The sequence below is a fragment of the Tenrec ecaudatus genome, chromosome 11 (assembly GCF_050624435.1).
Source record: "Tenrec ecaudatus isolate mTenEca1 chromosome 11, mTenEca1.hap1, whole genome shotgun sequence".
Taxonomy (NCBI): Eukaryota; Metazoa; Chordata; class Mammalia; order Afrosoricida; family Tenrecidae; genus Tenrec; species Tenrec ecaudatus.
The window spans coordinates 115178359-115200350 of NC_134540.1; the positions used below are offsets into that span (position 1 = coordinate 115178359).

Sequence of the window (21992 nt, forward strand, 5' to 3'; positions counted from 1 at the left end):
GGCCATTTTGTAGAGTTAATTAGTGAAATGGTGAAGCAATTATTAATCTCCAGAGTGGTCAATCGAATTTTCAGTAGAAATTGATCAAGCTTCTTCTGACTCAGAAACACCCTATGGCTAACTATTGATCAAGATTATATGATTCTAATTCATATCCCACCCCCAGAGCACATGAAACAAATTATTTCAAAAGATTACTCAAAACATACACGCGATTGAGTTTAATAGAGAAAGTCTCACTAGTGTGAGTCTTGATTGGGTAGTTGCATAGGAAAACACACCTACCTGGCTAGGCTGAAGGCATCGTCGATCAAACCTGCTCGGTTACTGACTGAGAGAACCTATGAGGCCAACCAGAAAAATATTGTCCTGGTTAGAAATTTAGAATTAAAATCCAGGGTTCACATCTGAAAACGGATCTTAAAGAGAAAATCCAGAATTTACCTCATGGTTCCTTATTAACTGTTCGATTAATAATCTCCAATTCCTTAGGTCATAGTTGACCCTAAAGTATCTGGTTTGATTGATGTTCCCCAACAACCAGCTTCCTTTGCCCAGAGAAGTGATCCTGTGGTGCTCTACAAACAGCATGTTTTTCAGGATGAAATAGATTTAGATGTTAATGATATATAAAGTATATTTTCTTAATACCAAGTGTAAAGTTACTAATAATTATTATTGCTCAATTAAAAGCTAATCTTTCACGTAATCATTTGCATCTAGGATATACTAGTAAATGTTTAGTAGGTTATAACTAGCCTCTATTCCTGATAAAATCCCTATCCCCTACACATAATTGTTTTTTCAACATACATGTGACCTAACATGTACTTGTGTCTGTGTGACATAGACTATATATGCATATAGTATGATTAGAATGAAGGGAAAAGTTTTGAGAACTACATTCTCTTAACGCGTTCAGTAAGAAAGTTATTAAAACAATCGAGCTCATTTATTTCAGAGTCATGGGTGTTCCTTGCCTCTTCCTTGTGCTTTCTTGGAAATACTATAAATAACAGATGATGCAGCATCATCAATAACGCCGGAAAAAGAAACTGCATTTACTTAAGACTCTAATATTTCTACACATAATTAAAAACAAAGATAATAAATTCTGCTTATTGGAATCACCTTGGAAAATAGTAACTTGATTATATTAGCCAGGTAATTCAATTAAAGAAAGCGAGCTGGTAAAAACAATCTTATAACTTCTTACACATTTAACTCCTACAAATATGGTACATATGGAGAATGCTATTCATTTTCAATTGTTTCCTTATTTATTTACAAACCATAGGTCACAATTCCAATGATTTTGTACTTCATTGTGGATGCTTTCAGACCTTGTGTGTCCTAGAACCTGCATACTCTTTAAATAAAATATTTTTAATCTTTGTGCATAAATGTAAGGAAATATATGTAAGTGTACACGTATACATGTATAAAACCACTGCCATGGAGTCAGTTCTAACTCACAGTGACCCTATCGGGAAGAACGGAACTGCTGCTCCTGGTTATGAGGTCAGCTAGCCTCATCTTTCTCTGAAGGAACAGCTGGCTAGTTTGAACCAACTTGCAGTCCAAATGCTTAGCTTGCTATGCCACCGTTTACTATAGCATGTGTTCATGTTCTCTATCTACAAAGCCTCCAGGATTCAGCAGAGCTTATGCTAAAACAGTGTCTCATGCCCAAGGGAAAAATAAATCATTTCCATGATAGCTCACACCAGAAAATGTATCACAGAGACCATGTGCAGCCCATTGGAGTCAGCTTCAGTCCATTGTCAATGTTTTTACATCTCAGACTCCAAATCAGGTTTTCCTATTATTTCCCCAAGGACGCATTCAAACATATAGTTTTTGAATGGAATCTCTTTACATAGAGTCCATCAGAAAATAATTCTACTACCACAAAAGATATCGTGGACAAAAGTGGTCATTAATTGCTCAAAACTGGAATGAAGTGGAAGATTTAGTCCAAACATGCCAGCAAGATGAAGAGGCACCTATTACAGTCCACTAAAATATAATCCCAAACTATTGAAAAAAATCTAATATTTAATGTTTCAAAGCACTGTACTTTGGCCACATTTAGATGTAGTACCCGTGCAAACGAGGTTCAGACAGTTGTAATTCAATTGTCCAACACAGCTGAAAATAGTCCATCTCAGGTCTTCCACCATCTAGGCTTCTTTCTAGTCTGGTCTATGCTCCTGACACAACGTGGTATAGTGCTTTTACTATCATAAAATGCACATTTTCACATTCCTTCTCTCTTTTTAATTTGAAAGGAGAAATATGACAGTTAAAATAAACTAGAATAGGGGCAAGAAAGTCATGCCCGACTATACATCTATATACATAAATGTTTAAACTTCGATAGCATATTCCTTTTTTAAAACCACTTTACCTATAACCTGATGGACAAACAATGGCCTATAAGGTCCCTTTCAATGCTACAATTCAATGGAAAAGAAATGGTACACATTCTCTTAGGCTGACAATTGATCTCTAGTTTAATAGTGGTATGCAGAAGGAAAAGTCTATCAAGTTCTATTTTAGAGTATGAATGATTTTCTCTACCTATGAGACTTTATAATCTCCTTTTCTTCAAAACTTCAATGTTTATCCACACAATTGCTATAAAGAAGCTTTAGAATATCATCCCCATTTTATGGATGCAATGATGACAAGAGATAGAGTTAACAAGAAAATGTGGCAAGTATAAAAAATAAAATTGAAACATTAAGGATACTGTTTCTGTTGATCAACTTTGACTTTATTTTCATGCATCTGTAAGTTCACAATGATCTATTCCTTATAAAATATTAAAATAATGTCTGAATTCACAGAATAAATTGGATCTCCCCACTCCTTAAGTAGTCACTTTATAGGTGATAATATTTAAAATTCAAGCCTCATATCTGATCATATAATTTAGGGTTTTACAGGTTTCAAATTGTCATGATTTATAATTATTAAATATAATTTAAAAGTTATTTCATGCTCATCTTTTATATAAATCTCATGTGATATAATTGGCTCCTGTTTTTAAATCAATTTTATTAAAAAATTTAAATCTATACTCAAATTAAAATAATATGTATGTATAAATGATAAAAGCAATTCTTACCCCTTTTATGTAGTCTGGTCAGTAAAAAAGAAGGAAAGGAAATAAAAGGCAGCCATCTCCTGCTTTTATGTTTGCCATTATTAAACTGATAACTAAAACCTGAAGGTTATTACTGTTCGTGAATATTTTTATGTCTCTGGTATAAGTGAAATCTGTAGAGAAATAATCCCTGGCAAGATATAGTAATACATTCTTAAATACCTTTTCAGTTCTAGTTAATTATATCCCTAAAATATTCTTCAAATTAACTAATGGCAAGCAATGAATTTTAAAGTGTTCTTTTTCCATGGCCTCGTGATGTACAGTGCATGATGAGAACCATAAAAAATTATGGAAGCTATATTTTGAGGGTCGGTAATAATAATTAAAATTTCTATTTGGAATGTTCCCAAAATGACACAAGTCTTAGGCCATATCAAAACACAGAGCAGTTAATACTTTAAAATATTTTAGTTCTTATCATTCATTTACCACCACCACACACCCAACACACACCCAACACACACACCCAACACACACACCCAACACACACACCCCAGGACCAAAAGAAGAAGGTGATATATTCTTTACAAACTTGGCTGGCTGCAGATGAGAAGAAATGTCAACCAGGATAACAAAACTGGAAATACACAATAAACTCTGTGATAACTTAGGTGGACTTCCTCCCTAAACTTGTAAGAGAATTAAATGAGATAATGTTCTGTAGCTCTTTAAGAGTCACTGGCATACACCCAATGACAAAGTGTTACATAACTAAGAGATCGCCCAGACAGCCTAACAAAACTTTACAATTTTATCCACGGTAAATAAGGGTGTGCTCATGAGAGAAGTATTAAAAATAACAGAAGAAAATCACAGCCCTAGACCTAGCTCTTTACCTAATTTGCCAACGGACTTGATCCAAGTTACCATCAAATTGTAATAAACTCATTTAGAAGATGGGGATTAAAATCATATTGCTTCTAAGGGCTTCTGAGTCTCAAGTAAGCCAATGCTGAAGGCAAAGGTGAGAGCACTTCAGCACTAGTTTAGTGTTTACTGACCTTTCAGAGCCAGTGTCTACTCTATTCTGACTGTGTTCTTTCCTAAAATGTAACTGAATGTATTGCCTTCCACTCTTGGGTAAGCAAATATCCAGTAAATATGCAAGCTATTACATTTATAATGCCTAGATTGTTGGTATTTTCTCAGTGAAAATGAAAGAGAGAAAAAATTTTGGCTGTTTCTAATAACTTAAAAATTGACTTAATACTTTAGGTAGCGTTTTATGTCATCTTTAGAAATAATTATATATTTATCCAAAGGGCTTCAAAAATTTAACTCTCAAGAAAATATGATGATGATAATCAAATTTAAACTTTATAATTAACTATGGCCTTGTGTGAATATATGTGAAATAAAATCTTTACTGACCATGAAAAATTACAAAACATTGATCTGGTTGTTGTCATTAAAATTTGGCATTTTTTTACATGTGTTTATAACAATTGACCAATGCGTTTTTCTCCCTGGCTTAATGCAGATACTTTTCATGTACATTAGTTGTTTGTTTTGAATAAAATAGGAGATAACATATAAAAGAAGTTGAGGTTAACCAATCTTTTCTTTTTACCTAATTATAGTGTGGTGTCAGGTTTTTACTAGGCCTCATCGAAGTTCAGGACTTCAAGAGAAGATGGTGCATAGGTAAAATGACACTGAAAAAGGCAAACTAGAAAGATGACTTTTATTTTTAGCTTCACTGGGAATCGGTCACCCCAATTTGTGCATTTATAAAGCATTTATAAGGCCTTCAAGTGACATGTGGAAAACTTAACTTGCTATTGAGTAAACACTTGACGGTATTGAGCAACCTTAAGTATTAAGTGTTACCATGTTCGTGTCAAATAGAGAACACTGCTGGGATTGAAACAAAAGGACACCTTACACTCTGATATGTGTGCAGTGCCTGACTGTGGGGTAGGGATGTGCCACTCACAATACCCCCTTCATAAATAGCATCCCCTAGAGTTTTAAAGCGTATACCTGTGCAGTTGTTCATAGCAGTTCTTCATATTAACATTGGTGATATTTAAGGCAAACATGTTGAAAGAATGGACTGTCATTATCCTGATTAATAACTCAAGATGAAGCAATCTCTCAAGTACAACCTGTATTGGTCAAGGGAAGGCTTATGGTCTTCCCAAAAAGGAGAAAGTAAAGGATAAAGAGGAAATACCTTCTCCAGCAGGTTTCCAGTAAGAACAGACTCCCTATAGCCCTCACCTTCTAAGCTGAGTGTTTAGGCTGATTCAAATATATAATCAGTAAGTACTTCTACATTTCTTTAACTTTCTCATTTCCACTCTACATTTCAAAGGGATATGTCGTAGTTTATTTCTGAAGATTATTATGTCTCATGTTTCTAAGAAATGTATGGAGGGATGGCATAATTCAAATCGTTGGACAATTACAACTCCCTAGTTTCATTCACCATGTAATAACATATTATGTATTCAAGTAAAGGTGCTTCATGGGGATAAAAGAGAATTATAAAGGAAAATAAGATAGTAAGTGTGAATTCAGAATCACGAAATAAACGCTAACTCAAAGCAATTAAAAGAACAAATTGTAATGAGTTATTTTAAAGGAGAAGAAACCAATAAATGTTACAGTCAGCATTTCAATGTACCACCACATTACATGTGAATGTCTTATATACAATAAACGTGAATGGAATTGTAACTCTTTATAATATGCAGTTTCATATTAAAATTACATTAACACGAAATTATGAGTAACCTTCACCCCTGGGAATTACAAGTGTTTATGTTTCTGATAGTCAGATTACATTCTGGATTCAGTACATTTTGCCTATATGTAGCCATGCATCTATTTTGAGTACTTAACTGTGCCATGTATGAAATGAAACAAACATTTGTTTATTTACTTAAAACAAAAGATATATGCTCAAAATGATGTTTATAGCATAAAGAATTAAAATACACTAACAGCATTGGTGAAAGCAGCAAGGGGAAAAAGGTAGAAAAATGTGACCTTCTTAGTGCCACTGAAGTGTTAATAGAAGATGATCATCGCCTTTTCTCCAACTCGCTGGGAAGCGGAGCAAAAGGAACCCTCATGTGGACCCTGCTGTCCATGAAGGACTTAGAAGGGACTCAAGTACTCTTCTGTGAGTGATTGCAAATAGGCCCCTCTCCTGTTTGGCGCCATTTACACAGACAATAAGGAGCCCTGGTGGTGCTGGGGTCAAAGAGCAACAGCTGCTAACTAAGGGTCCCTGGTTCAGTCTCACAGCTCCTCTGGGGGTGAAAGAGGACACCGGTGTCCTGTGCGTGCAGGTACAGCCTGGGACACCCTAAGGGGCAGTGCTCCCGTGTCCGAGGACTGCTGGGAGTTGGAATCTATTTGATAGCACTGGGTCTGTGGGTAGAAAGACAATGAACTGGCTCTTCTCCCTGCACCTTGAGGTTTGACCCCCAAAGGGTGCACTTTGAGGACAACTCTAATCCTCTCCCTTCAAATCCAATAATTATAATTATCTAATCCCATGAAGGATATTGCTTCTCTGGTCTCTAAAAGAGATAGTCTGAAAATGCAAAGACAGTGGAATGGGATTAAAACTGTTGCCTCAGTTTCAGTTTGTGAGACACTGCTCTAATGGGAGTTCTGCTTACATTTTAATTAAATGTGTGATTATGAAATTATACAGTTTAAAACAGCTACGATGAGATCTACAAAAGCATTTAAATGTTTTCTCTTCACCATGAAAGGAACGAATAAACAAGAATTATATAGGCAGGGTGAAATTGGATGAGTCAGAAATTATACCGAAGAGATCCTCTTATGCTTTCTTATCTTGTAGAGGTGATTATCATTCTTCCATCTTCTCTTTCTAGTTTGTCTTTATGCACATTTTTATAACCCCAGAAACCAGAGGTTAAGTTGCTGAACAATTATCTGAAACCAATTGTCCACAGGGGAGAATATATATCTTACCTGATTTGTTAGACACCCAAATAATTGCTTCTGAAGACACATGGCTTCTATTTCCTACCACAATGGTTAATGGAATCTGCCACAGGTAGCTGCAAAATAGAAGAGTAGCTTTAAAAATACAAATTGGTGTTCATTTGAAAAACATGCATCTTCAGAGGGATTTTTATTAATGCTTTTTAGGGAAGCTACCAAAAACAACAATAAAAAAAGCACTCAGACATCAAAGTAGATTCTAATTCATTGTTTCTATCTCACCAAGAAGACTGTGCACTCAGAAGTTTTCTGTCAATGTAGAAGAGATCTCCTAATAATATACTTTGCCAAAAAAACCCAAAATGTTTGCATTAGGAGTTAAAAGTGGCTAAATACTACAGTATATATTGATTTGAATCTTAAAATAATTCATTTCTATTGTTTTAATATTAAACACTAGTGATTTTATGTATTCACATTTCACCAATTTCTCCTTATTTATTTTATAACTGTTCAGAGAGATATTTTATTATATTTCCATAAGGTTAATATGGCACACATAAGGTGATTCAGGCAAAGAGAATAAAACAAGACTGACAAGATCCCCCTAAAATCCATATAAACACAATGCACCCGACAGGGCACACCTAATGTCCTGCTGATTTAAATGAAATTTCCAAATGGATTGGCCAAGCACCACCGATACTTAATGTTCAAATGTGGGTCAGAGTTATAAAAGAGAAACATTTGATAAGGTTTGCCTTTTATAGTAATAAAAATCAAGGCCTATATGTTTACATAAAGTATCTATTTAATCTGAAAGGCTAACCAGTTAATGATAGATGATTTTACATTGCGTTCAAGCATTATATTTTATTTTCTTGAAATATAACCTGATTCCTTCAACTAATCATTGTGCTATTGCTAAACAGCTGGAAGTTCAAAGCTAAGAACTGTCCACGGGAGGAAAGTGGGGCAATCAGCAACTGTACACGTTTACAGGGTCAGTAACCCTATGCAGGGTCATGACGAGTCAGAATGGACTTGCTGACGTGGGCCTGTCTTGTTGTTTTAGTTTGCTTTTATCATTGTGTCATTGGCAAGACTTCACAACAAGCGAGCAATGAGTATTAAAGTCATATATTTTGTTTGTGATATAAGAAGCTATACTGTGTCAGCTTCATAACTGGAGAGCGACTGAAGAACTGAGAACCAGGGGAGACGCCGAGTGACTGATCATAAAATGGGCGTCTTTCTGGAGATTTGGGAAGAGCAGTGCTGAATCGGTCCCTCGACACATAATTGTTTTACGTGTCACAGAGTTCATTTCTCACACTCACAATTAATACATGGGAATTCATCAAGAGTAATATGTCAGATGGAAAAGAGGAAAATTCATTATGTCATAACAACTGCTATCCCCAAAGTCAAAAGGCCATCCTTGGCATTCTGAATTTTAAATGATAAGCTGAACTTAATCAGAGAAACATTTCTGAGTGCCAACCATGTGAAGGTACCCTGTTACACTGTAATTGACTCCACATAATCCATCATGAAAGAACCAATTTATTGTTGCCTAACCTGGTTCTTTGGATAGAAGTTAGTGAACAAAACAATTTATGTTCCTTAAGAGAGGCCTCGACGCATGCAATGAAAAACATGTGATAAATATATGACAATGGACACACCGTGGGAACATCACAGCCAGATTATTTTATTATTTTTTAAACAGCATCCCTCACCAAAGATAATTAATCTATTTTGGTTAATTGGAAAAATAAGTTAAGAGGCAATAGTACCTGGATCTAATCTAAATGCTGGATCTAATTTTCAATTTAAAACACAAGTTTATTTTTTGTGTGTACTTGCAAACAATAGATATTGGAGACATTCAATTAATTACTCTCTGTAATTAGACCGAAAGGAACTGGGTGGAGTATAAGTAAAATGAAAGACCAAATCAATTTCTCTGTAAGACATAGACTAACTTTATGAACAAGACTTTATAGGTGTATATCTTCCACATTGAATTGACGATCTAAATTGTGAAGCCAAACAGATATTAATTAAAAAGCAAACAATATATATGACTAAAAACATCTAAAGACCCTCTAAATAAGTCTAAGACTCTAGTAGTATGTAATATTTTAAAAAGTGATTAGAAAAAATTAATGTGTGTAGTTAGATTATGTTCTTGTTGTTTCTGTTTAACTGATCATATGGATATCATATTTTAAGTAACAATAGAAAATTTTCAAAAAATATATCCCTTTCTTCAGTAGTTCTTAAGAATTCTGATTGTACTAACATGGAAAAGAATTGGTACGTTTTAAAAAGTGGAATGAGAAAAATCACACCCAGGAGTTGCTACTAACATTCACGAAGCATTGATGCACACAGGGAAACCCTCCGGAGACTGCTGCAGGCGGGGCCCATAAGGAAAGGGTGAGTGTGCGGACACACAGAATGCCCTGTCGCCCAAGACTCCCAGGAGGTGCCCCATGCTTCAGGTGGTATTAGTTAACAGTGAAATGTATTAAATTTATAATGAAATGAAGGAAAAACAAACTACGAAAATTCACAACTTCCTGTGTACCAAAGTCCTACCAAGGATTTTATGCACTTAAACACATTACTAAATATACGCAATTGTTAGAAATAGCAAAGATTCATTCTTCCTCTACTTAACAGCTAGGATGTACATTTATTACATATGGAAAAATAATTACATTACACATTTAAAATGTTCCAGGTAAGAGGTAATGATAATTGTCCCACAGAACAGTCATGGCAAAGCGAAAGTCATGATCAGTAAAGCTGGGTGCTTTGGGACCTACAGCTGGCCTGTAGAGTGGGGGGCCTTTGGCCACTTAACTGGGTTTGCTGATGCACAGAGCTGGAGCTAAGTGCTTTGGGCTGAACCTTACACAGGAGTGCCATGCTTGCTGGGTCTTTGTTATCACCTGGAAGAGAACTTGGTGACTTCTCCTGACAGGACAACCATGTCCTATGTATTTTTCACCTTGATTGTATGTAACCTGTAAACTTCCTTAAATAAAACCCTTTAATCTCAAATATTGTCTGTGAGTTCCCAGTTGCCCCTCCAATGAACGATCCAAGTCAGTAGCTGAAAATCGAGAGCCGTGGGAAACGTTTATTTTAGCACGTCAGCAATGTCTCTTCTAGAGACCTCGGAAGGCTTGTACAAGGAGCACACAGACTTGATTTTCAAGCTTTAACTGAACATTAATATAAATTAAGCAATAATCTAAGTGGGGAATAGTAAATTCTCATCTAGAGATGGATTCTGTCCTACTAGGAAAATTATTTTAAATAATAGAATGTCATGTATATATTTTTTTTGCTCTGTTTGCCATTAAATGGATTCTGACGCATGGTCCTCCAACAGGTCGGGGTACAACTGCCTTAGGGTTGTCCCGGTCTGCTGTCTTAATGGGAGCACACTGCTCCCCCTTTCTGCCAGGGAGTGGCTGGCAGCTTCGACATGCCATCTTTGCTGGCGGCTGAGCACTTTAACACTACGCCACCAAGGGGATTTTAATTTTCCTCAACATTTTTATATACCAATTTCTCAGATTCAGAACCATCCAGGTGGTTTTATAATGCCAGCAGAAGCTAAGCGCTCTGTGCTAAAACTGCTTACTCATGCTGAGAGACTTTCCCCCGTGAAGAGCCAGGCTCCTGGCTGACACCTCTGATGCAGGTTATGGGCTGGCAGAGTATTTTTGTTCAATATTTGTTCTGTCATCTGGGTGTCCTTTCTGTTTTTCTGCATCGGGGAGGCCTGTGTCAGACTGTTCATTCTCAAAGGCATGGCCCCAATCTGGCTTCGCCACAGTCAAGTCGTTTTTGTGTACTTCGTGGTCCATGCCGAAGCGTGTTTCGCCTGGGGCCAGACGGTGGGTGATCAGGGCAGCCTTTGACAGCTGTGGGGACCCAGAGAAGGGGACGAAGCAGTGACAGGCAGATCCCGACAGGGTGAAGGGAGGAGTGTTATTCTGCGTGTTCGAGCAGTTTAATTGCAAAAGGCAACTCCTCATACCTGGTGAAGGCCTCTCTCTACTTGAGCCTTTAACCTCCATGTGCCCCCATCTTGACGAGAGTAGAACAAACTGCAAAGTCAGCAGTTTGAAGCCTCCAGCTCTTCCGCTGGAGAAAGAAGGGGGTCCTACTCCCAGCCCCAGCCACAGTCTCAGAAACTCCCAGGCTAGTTCAACCCTGTGTTTAGGGGGGCTAGGAGTCGCCATCAACCTGATGGCGCAGAATTGGGTTTTCATCTGTATGGCAGCAGACCTGCAAGTCTGTCCCCGGCAGCATGGCTGGGTGAGAACCCAGGGCCAATCTTTCCATTCTAACTGCTGTGGAGCCCAGCTCCTTCCTACACCTATAGTATCGTATCGTATACTATAGTATCGTATCGTATTGTATAGTATAGCTGCTGTACCAGTATTTATCTCAATACAACAGTGAAGACTTCATGTTTTCTTAAATGGAGTTCCAATATCAGCCACCAGAAAATGTTCATGAATCTCCCTAACACTTTTATTCACATCAAGCTAACTTGGAGATGCTATCCATTCATGTAAGTTTAAAATATTCCCCACCAATCCTACATAATAATGGATGATGAAGTCCAGCATCCTAATTTCCCAAGGTGATAGGACACAGCATGAGTAAACTAATATGAGCACTTCTATTTACTTATTACTTTTGATCTCTATACTTGCCCTCCCTTCACCCCTCCAATCCCTTACCAGGGCATTCTATATATAAATTTAAAAACTGCCTGATTTGAAGTGTACTTTCTTACATTGACTCAGTCTTTACTGAAACAAAGTAGTAAAAATAAACTAGAAAAATTGGATAGAATGTTTATATTCTGAATTTTAAGTAATTAAATGGGTTCCCCAATGTTAAATTTATAGCAAATCAAAATTCAGGTGTGTTTTCTATAGTTTTAAACACCACATTTGAGGGAAAGAGAATATATTTTCATATTGCCACTTCTACTTAAGATCACCTTAAGGTATTTATTTAGTTTTTGAGTTTTGTTAACTAGGATAATATTTATTATCTAAATACTTTTGATTTGGTTTTCTAGATTGATCCCATTCAATTCACAACACACCTTAACTTTCTTAAAGATGATTAAAAAATATTATAACAAAAAGTAAAATATCATATCTCACATTTAAAATGATTAGAATAATTTAAAATAGTCTTCAATGAAATACCATAAGTGTGCTCATCAATCAGGGGTTAAAATATGTAAGGTATCGGCAGTAAAAGGAATCAAAAATACCATATGGAAATAAAGAAATAAAAAGAGTCTTAACTTATATTTCAGAATTATGTTGTCAAAATTATCTTAAAATATTAAAATTAAAAGGTGAATGGCAAAAAGAAAAGTTCCTATATTCATGTTAAATTAAAAGAGAGTCAGTGGTACCTGCTGTTTCGATGTTCAAAGGTTTTGGTCTTAGCACTTATATCATAAATGAAGCGTTGCTGGGTAATGGTTACCCTCTTTTCGGCTGTTGCATTTCCCAAGATGGTGATAACAGGATAGCCCTTCTGGAGCGTCCACTGATCCATGACTTCTTGTATATTTACATATTTTCCATTCCTCTTCAAAGCCTTTAGAACCCAAATTGGATAAATGAGCTTTATAAGCATGAATTATACATATAATTATATTAAATCATTTTCACTTTTACCTTTAATATTTACCTAAATATGAAACATTTCAAGATCAGTGAAGCTAATATAATGTGTTACTAAAATTAATTTTCTCACCTTAAGTTAGGTTTCATGCATATATATATGGAAGTTTCATTAGCATTAATTTTTTTTACATAATGGAGAATAAAATACATTTTACTGGTAAAGTAAATACATGCAGCATCATTAAATATCCCCAGTGTGTCTAGTTGGTATATTTAAATATTTGTCATGCACACAAGAAAACATATTTCCTTAAAAACTTGCAGTATTTCTCACTTTAGCATGACTCACTTCCCAAATATATTAAAATTGTATTCCATAATTATTATCTTTTTAAAGTATGAAAGGCATCAATAACATTAAGTACATTTAAATCCCATTGTATTTTTATTACATTTTATATAGCTCATTACTATACATTTATAAATAATATGCGACAAAGGAAATAAAAGCTCAAAATGAAAACATACTGTCAGCGTCAATAAAAGTTACCAATGGTTTGGGTTCTTTTTCTTCCTATACTTTACCTCTGAGAAGGCATTCCAGAGATCATTTCTGGCTGCGTTGCCATACTTATGAATGGTTAAATAATCCTACAAAGAAAATAAGATTTGAATTACAATTTAACTGCTAAGCAATTACCAGTTAATATAATCATTTCTCAAATCAAATAAACAATTCTATTTGCTGTGCTTATATTGATACAAAGAGAAATACTCATAAAGGTTTATAAGAATTAAATTTTAAACTATTCAAAAAAAACTTAAGCATAGCATATTTTCTAATTAAGTATCAAATAACTTTAATCTTTAAAAATTATTTTTGAGAGTTGAATCATTTATAGATTTGGGGGGGTCAAAAAACATCCCTTCATTTATCATGTCAACCTTGGCTTTTTGAATTAAATTACCTCCCCAGTGTAATATTTTGGGAAACCTTGCCCATCAGGATTTTAGACTGGAATCTAAAAAAATATTTCATGGGATAAGAACAACTCTGACAATAACAAATCTTTACTGCGGTGGATGTCTTTCGAGTTCAGATTCCATGGAAGAGTATAAAATGAAAGCAATGTGTGGTTTTGTGTGACCCTTATCAGAAGGCCTAACTAAGAAAGATTTGGTCAAGTGGGACTGGCTGATTTTTGTCTACGTAGCCAGTGTAAATGAGTCCCAATGGCCTTCTGTTAGTCAAACAGGTAAGAGGTATCACTTTGCCCAAAGAGGACTGTTGTCACAGGCTTTCTAGTGCGAAGGTGCCTATTATCACAGAGATAAACATTGCTTTTCATTGACTTGATGAAAAAGTATTATTAAAAAGAAATTTTATCCTGGTCTAATATTTTTTTAATTTAGGAATTCCCAACTATTAGTTAAACCTACACACTCTCTTTCTAATTTAAGCCTTCCTCCTCTCTGGGAGGCATGGATGTATCGCGGTGAATGCGTCCTCAGTTATGACGACTGGGCACTTAGTTTTCCGATGTCGAAGTGGGAGAAGGAGAAGAACATAGATGATGTTAAGCAAAGTGTCTCATTTGAGATCCTTTCAGCCCTAGAACTTGGAGGTAACAGGCAAATGCTTAATTTACATGCCAGTTCTGAAACTGGGAGAAAAATGCTGACTCCATTGAGAACTTTATGTAAAGTGGGATGCTTTGGAGATAATTAAAGTTGTAGAAGCAGATTTTCTGAAATACAAATTGTAGCACCTGTGACAGATTGAGCTTTTGTGGGCAACTCACATGTTCAGATGGCACCTCCCACTTAATCAGACGCCTGGAGAAGCAACATCCACACTGACTTAGCAATGACAGATTTCTCATCAAGATGCTCTGGACAACTTTACTGCGAATTTAGATCTCCAAAGAACTAATCTGAACCTGGAGTTTAGCTTTGGGTAGGAGAGCTATATGAAGCACTCTCTATTTGAACCCTGGGACTAGGATTTAAATCATTTTCTGATTAGGTGTTAAAATTATTAGAAATTTTGCTTTTAATTTGTTTGTGTGTGTATCTTGGGGGAATCTCTTGAATACACTGAAAAACAATGGACATTGAAACTTATAAATGTATGTGAAACATCTATTTAAATGAGAACTATTATTGTTGAGTTCTGTTTATGCAGAGGTATTGGGATAATAAAAGAGAGGCAGCAAAGGGACACCGACGGATCTGGAAAGGACCGATGCAGGAATACAGGTTTCCCCTTGGGGTGGATCAGAATATCTACAGTCAGTCTACCATGAGATCGGTTGGATCTTAGCTTGATTTTGATCATTAGCTCAATGTCTTTTTTACTCTCCCAATTCTGTATAAGGCTCCAATTTGTTTCTAACAAGCTGAAATGGCAATCAGTCAGGATTAAGAAGGGGGTCTTCATATGCCAGGCTGGATATTCAGGATAGAAATGGTATGTTTTTGTTGGAATCCCATCAGCTTCAATATTCATGGCATTGGAATTCTTCAGATTTCAACTGTCTTTCCTCCCCAAACACATATTCTTTAGTTATCCCAGCCTTTCTCTTATACAACAACGATATACATATGGAAATATATTCTTAGTCTTTGGAGAATTACAAAGAAAATGTGAGGATCATGCCTATTAAAAACCATATCATCTATTTATTCTTTTATTTCCATGAATTGTATAATGCACTTAGTATAGACCAGGAAGGTTTCGTGGGAATGGAGGAACAGTGATGGGCAAAAGGTCGTTGAGAAAAAAATGTAAATAACAAGATGCAATTTGAGTAGGTCCCTGTGACTGAAGCTGTGAAAGTCTTGGACCAAAAATTACAGAGCCAAAGCAATTCCAATGGTTGGGGCATGTTTACATCGAACGACTTTAAGTTCTATTCTAACCTACCAGTAAATGAATATGACAATGATTGGATAAGAAATTTATTAATAAATATAGACACATATATGAAAATCCAACATTAGATATGACATTACAATATAAATGTATAAAGTATAATGCTTTGACATCCACTGTAAGAACAGTGATGGGCTGTCTATACTAGATATTTCAGAAATGAAAGAAGTTGAAAATAATGAAGATGATTAGTTGGATATACTTATGAGACCTATCTAGCAATATTAACTGATTACAAGTTAAAAAGGGATTAACCGAAAGCATATTCTGATATATCTACCTATGGGAAAGCCAACATGCATAGTAGTTAAAAGTGAAGTGAACTACTTTAAAATGTAGTTGAAAGGAAGGTTCAATATTATATAACCCAAACCTCTCTGCCATCAAGTCAATGCTGACTCATAGTGACCCTCCGAGGGTTTCTGAACTGTAACTGTTTGCGGGAGTAGATAGCCCTGTCTTCCTCCCATGTACCTGCTGGTGGGTTTGAACTGCCAGCCATGTGGATCACAGTCCCACACGTAACTACTACACCACCAATAGTGATTGAGGTGATATTAGCTACAATAATCTTCTTAATAAGCTCAGGCTACTGAATAGGAAACTGAATTACGTAACCAACCAAAGGGTAGCATCACTAATAATTAAGGAATGTTTCACATAAAAAACTATAATGTCATTTGCCTCTCTTAACACTGAATTGCTTTATATTCCTTCACTTAATTCACATAACATTGGGATAGGTAATATAATCATTTAAGATATCAGGAAATTTGAAATCACAGACCCTGGTCCATATCCAAACCCCATACATATGTCTACAGCCCAATATCCACTAGATTCCCCAAAGATAATTAAGGGTCATATTCAAAGAAAGCTAAACTCACTCTCCTCCCCCAAACTGTCTCTTCTTGAGGGCTTTTCCCCAAGGATGAATGTGAACCAAAGAGTCATCTTTCACGCCTTCCTGTCCTTCCCGTCACATTACTGCTCTGATATCCTGAATCTTCCTCTAAGGTGCCACGCTACACATTACAGCTTCTCACCTGGACACAGCGCCTGCCACTGCTTCTTCTCTCTTTCAACCCTACCACACACCACTGTGCTAGCCAGCCAATACGGTGTGCTCAGAAAACACTACACCTTGAGCTCCCTCATGGACTAGCCCCGCTGTACTTCCTCAAGCCTCTTAGCACTTGTTGCCCAGTCTCAGATTAGCTACTTTATTTGAAGATGCCTAATACAATATTTTCTCTATTTCCTAGTTCTCCACTCAAACTTTACCTTTCTCCTTTACTGTGCAAATTCACTTTAATAGTCAAGTCTCAATTTTAATGCATTTTCCCTGAGAATCTTTGCCCACTTCTGCCTCCTTTCTAATTCTGAGCCAAGTACCTTGTACCCTATCAGAAGACATATTACTCTGTGTTTCAATTGCCTGCTCATTAATTTAACTGCCCACATAATCTAAAAACTCCCTAAGTAAATCCCACCCAAACCATTGGCATCCAGCTGTTTCCACTGCATGGTCGTCCTGTAGGAGGGAGTCACACTTCCGGTAGCATTTCCTAGAATTTTGCTTCTTTTGTTTTACAGAGATCTGCCATGTTTGGTTAAAACTACTTTGCTTTTGGTTAGCACAGAACACTTCCCCACTGCAGGACTAGCGCCTCTCGCCATAAGGTCAAAAACAAAATGGTACTGGTATCCAATTGATTATGATGTATACCACAAAGTAGAATTGCCCCCTTTGGGTGTCTAAAGTTATAAATCTTTACAGGAGCAGAAATCATATAGAGCAGCTGGTACTTTTGAACTATTGACCTTGCACTTAGCAGTTCAATAAGTGATCTAATATACCACCAGGGCTCTATTGTGTAAGGTAAGGACCTGGTTGTTTTGGCTTATCACTGTTTAACCAAACTGTGTTCCCAATATAGTACGCAATAAATGCTCAATCTGCGTGTGTTTTCTGAGGTTCCTTAGTCAATATGCTTTTCTATTACTAATTTGCAATGAAGTAAAAGATTTATTACACTGATAAAAGCAAGAAAACCAAACCCAGTGCCACTGAGTTCATTCTGACTCATAGCAACTCTGTATAGGCTTTCCCAACCACATCTGGACAGGCATGCACAGGCTCATCTTTCTTCTGTGGCTGTTGGGTTTGAACAACTGACCTTGAGATTAGCAGCTCACACACCAACAGTGCTCCTTACTATTCACACCAGATTCGCTCAAATACTCAAACTCATTTTTCTCAGTGTTTATTTGTTATATATAATTTACATTAATACATATGCAGTTCCATATCAAAAGATTTTGAATGATTGAATATAATACCATTTTTGGTTTTCCACTTTTGGCTAACAAGTAGTACAGTTCATAACGTTTCATATATAAAAGCCAGTGGGACTAAGAAAGGCCAGAGGGAAAGTAAAATGTTGAGCTGAGGAAGTAAAGGCCTATTATCTTTCAAGGTTTACATGCAAATAGTTATGGAATGCTTACTTTCTTATTAATGAGTCTTTCCGTGTGTTAGGGCAGCAGATTAGCTGCATGAGTAGTCTATCCCTCAGGTTACAGAGGGACCATTCAATAAAAACCAAAGATGCATGACGTACTTTAGATGTGTTTAGCTGAAAGTAAAACGAAAATTTACCCTATGATGACTTTTCTTTATTTTTTTCCCCAGGATGACTTTCAAAGTGATAAAAACGTGTCCCGTCCTCTAAGAAAAGGAAGATTACAGTAGAGGTGCAGCCCCTCCCTCCGGAGCACTTCACTGAGCCCCCTTAGTGGAATCTTTCCTCCAGTTTGGGCTCTTAGCAGCTGAGGCCCAAGCACAAGATTCAGATATCACAGTCGGCAGAGACAGAATTGTTCCTTCCATCAGATGTTAAAGACTCAAGAGACCTTTGCTTCAGATCCTGCAGCCAATACCTCAAATTTCTCCTTTATCAGAATTTTATGATGTCATGAATTATACATATTAGGATTATTTAGTATATAATTTAACCAACCTAGCTAAAACATGCTTCTGAGGCACTAAGCAGTACCATTTGGATCTTGCAAAAGGCAGAATCCAGTCCTTAGCAGGATATGGCTGCCTAGAGTAGGTGAAGGTGAGACGTTGAACAAAGTCAGAATTCAGTTCATGAGTAAAAGGGAAGACTCGCTCATGAGCACACCACGAACAATGCTTTCTACAGTGAGACCAGGCCCCATGTTGCACGCAGTAACTCTGCTATGAGGATGTCATCTACTTGCACGACTAGTTTGAGAAATGATAAATAAATTCAGGCATTGATTTTTTTTTTCCTGACTGTATGGCAGGAAGGTTGAAACAGGTTTAAAACATTATTTCTTTCTATCACGATAAAATGTGCCTTGAACAATTGATACCAAAATATGTCAGTGTTTGGCTTTCCAACATTTAAACAGCACTTTTCGATGGGGGCAATAATTCAATACGGACTTTTATAAGAGAGCAAGGAGAGGGACACAATACTACAGGCACACTTGCCACTCTCTCTGGTAAGAGAGGATGGGCGTGCCCCCTGTCCTCAGACAACCCCATGCTCCCTTCGAGGTCTGTGGATGCCCGTGGAGTAGAGCAAAGAAGGGAAGGAAGATCATTGAAATGTATGTCCTGTCTTGGTGACAGGAGCTGGGTGGGGGCCATGTCAGCAACTGGATCTGAGAGTTCTGTAGCTCGACTCTGGCTGCCTCTCTGTATTTCACAGAACCCTTTAGTTACTACTCTATTTCCAAAGCCCAGCTATTTAGACTTTCTTTTGACCCAATGCGCTACCTTTGAACCCTGCACTAAATTTGTTCTGGATAATACAGCTGGAATTTGCTTCTGTGGCTTGCAACTCCAAACCCTAACTGATAGAATACTAAAAGGTGCCGTAAGCTGAACAAACAAAACAAAGATATGGCTAAATTTCCCTAATAACCCACCAGCTTTTGTGTGTGTTATAAAATGGACTCACTGTCAACGAGTGGATGACTCCTCACAGTAACCCAGTAGCACGGGGGACCTGCCCCTGTGAGTCTCTGAGACTGTAACTCTGTGAGTCACAGCCAACACAGAACCCCTCCACCACCAGGGCTCCGCATAATAAGTATCGGGGAAAGTTTTCAAAAGAGGCAGACCAGAAGGTTAAAGTCCACACACACAAACCTGTACACACACAGAAACTGAAAGGGATGCAGCCTGTGCAGAAGCTCTTAGACAGAGGTGCACATAAAGCGACAGCGACGACAGTGCATAATTATAATAAGCTATTTTCTTGTCTTTACAAAAGCTTCCACAGCCGGGGTCCATAAGCAGAGGAAGGACCACGAGCTCCGGACTCCAATCTGTGCCAGTGTGTGCACTGTGAGAGTGTGGTAACCTGAAGGGGTCCATGAACACCACCACCACAGATTACAAACTGCCAGGTCACAGCAATGTCACCGAGAGTGGGATAAAATCTATTGGAATGCTGGCCTGTGCCAGCATTCAGAGGATGTCTCTACAATCCCTGACCTTGAACGAAAGCAGCAAGGAGACTCACACAGTGACAGATGACAAAGTAAAATACCACAAAGCTGGAGTATAGACCAGATGCTATTTTAGGTAATATGAGAAGACTAGTTAGAGATTATGAGATTATGTAAAATGAGCATCAAAGCAGTGACAAAGCATAAAACAAAATAAAAGCAGTAAAGTTCACATTTTCATTATCAGAGAGAAGAACAGAGGAGGAAACAGAGGCACAGGTATTAATTGTCCCTATTTACCATTCAACTGTGGTCAAGCTTCCCAGAAGAACATTTGATCTCTTGGAACCCTTACTCACTTGTCAAGATCTGGAGGTTTCCAGCCACCATAAAACAGCAAAGTGCCACTTAAGAACAAAGCTATTTAAATATGCAGAACAATCGCTGAAAAGTACTTTATTGTTGATATGTCATTCTGATTCTGTGGGTTTTTTTTAATGTGTGTTTATGCCAAAAGTTATCTCCCTAAGTAGTTTGATTGGCTATAGGAGGATCCAGATATTTCTCCAGGAGCAAAATGCAATTTTGCACGTTTAAAAATTTCATCAAGGCATTTGCATCAGGTCCTCTTTTTTTTCCCCCCCTCCCTCCCTTTTCCCCCCTCCAAATGCCTTGAGAATGATTGGGACAGGGAATGTATGGGTGTGCTTTATACAATTGATGTATGTATATGTATGGATTGTGGTAAGAGGTGTTGGAGTCCCTAATAAAATGTAAAAGAAGAAAAGAGAAAAAAAATGATTAGGGCAAAGACTGTACAGATGTGCTTTATACAATTGATGTATGTATATGTATGAACTGTGAAAAGAATTGTATCAACCCCAATAAATTGTTAAAAACAAACAAAAAAAAATTTCATCATTCTACTTAATGAGTATTTTAAAACTCATACTTTCATGATAAGCTACTCAGTATGGCAGACGATTTTCACTCAAAATAAACTGTAAGTCCATGAAGATTTTTAGTTGTCTATTCATTTGATTTTTAATTAAAGACAGCGAAACATTCTTATACCAGGTTTGTTTTTATATGTATTTTATGTATTAATTATAGATCACACTCCAACATGCAGGCACACCAGCAGAAAGGCAGTTATTTCTATTTTGGGATGTGTACTGTGTTCCAGAACAACCTGACAGGGTCCTACACCTGTAAGTGAAATAGTGTGAAAGTAATAGTCTGTTGGGGTGCTCTGGAGTACTAAAATAGCCCTACTTCTCACTTTCACTGCGAGAGTGAAATATTACTCAGACATAAAATGTATCTATTAGTAAAACTGAAGTTTGGGAACTGCCTTTGCTGAATGCCCTGGTAAAGGACTTAGACCACTACAAGCTTACCAAACAGACATATTTGGTCTTGGCTGGCAAAATGCACTATTTCCTAGGAAACAAGAGGGCACTGACGTTAAGTCACGTCTATGACCATCACCGCCCCCACCCTACTCTTGCTCAGCACCCAGTGCAGGAGACTACAGGAAACGAAAATGCATTTTAATTGAGAGATATTGGATGTGCACAGCAAGGAAATCCTTGGTAAGATAAATATATATGGTGGCACAAATATAACAATTGTGAGTTTATCTCAGGACTAAGCAGTGTGGTGTTTGTTTGTTTGTCAGTTTCACAAAGACTCACTACGAGTCAAATTCAACTCAATGACAACACACTCAGAAGAACTGGGTAAGGAATTTGGCTCTTACCAGTCATCTGAT

At 37.0% G+C, this 21992-nt stretch overlaps 1 protein-coding gene across 3 annotated transcripts in view; it reads right to left on the reverse strand.

The window, feature by feature from the left end:
* LOC142461501 (thyrotropin-releasing hormone-degrading ectoenzyme-like) overlaps nt 1-21992 on the reverse strand; it is a 294642-nt gene that overhangs the window by 195736 nt on the left and 76914 nt on the right. For all 3 annotated transcript variants that reach the window (XM_075563514.1, XM_075563512.1, XM_075563513.1), the window contains exons 3-7: nt 13378-13443; nt 12576-12763; nt 7133-7221; nt 445-578; nt 286-341 (exon numbers count right to left, since the gene is read on the reverse strand). In XM_075563514.1, coding sequence (XP_075419629.1) covers nt 286-341; nt 445-578; nt 7133-7221; nt 12576-12763; nt 13378-13443 — 533 coding nt within the window. The remainder of the gene's footprint in view (nt 1-285; nt 342-444; nt 579-7132; nt 7222-12575; nt 12764-13377; nt 13444-21992) is intronic.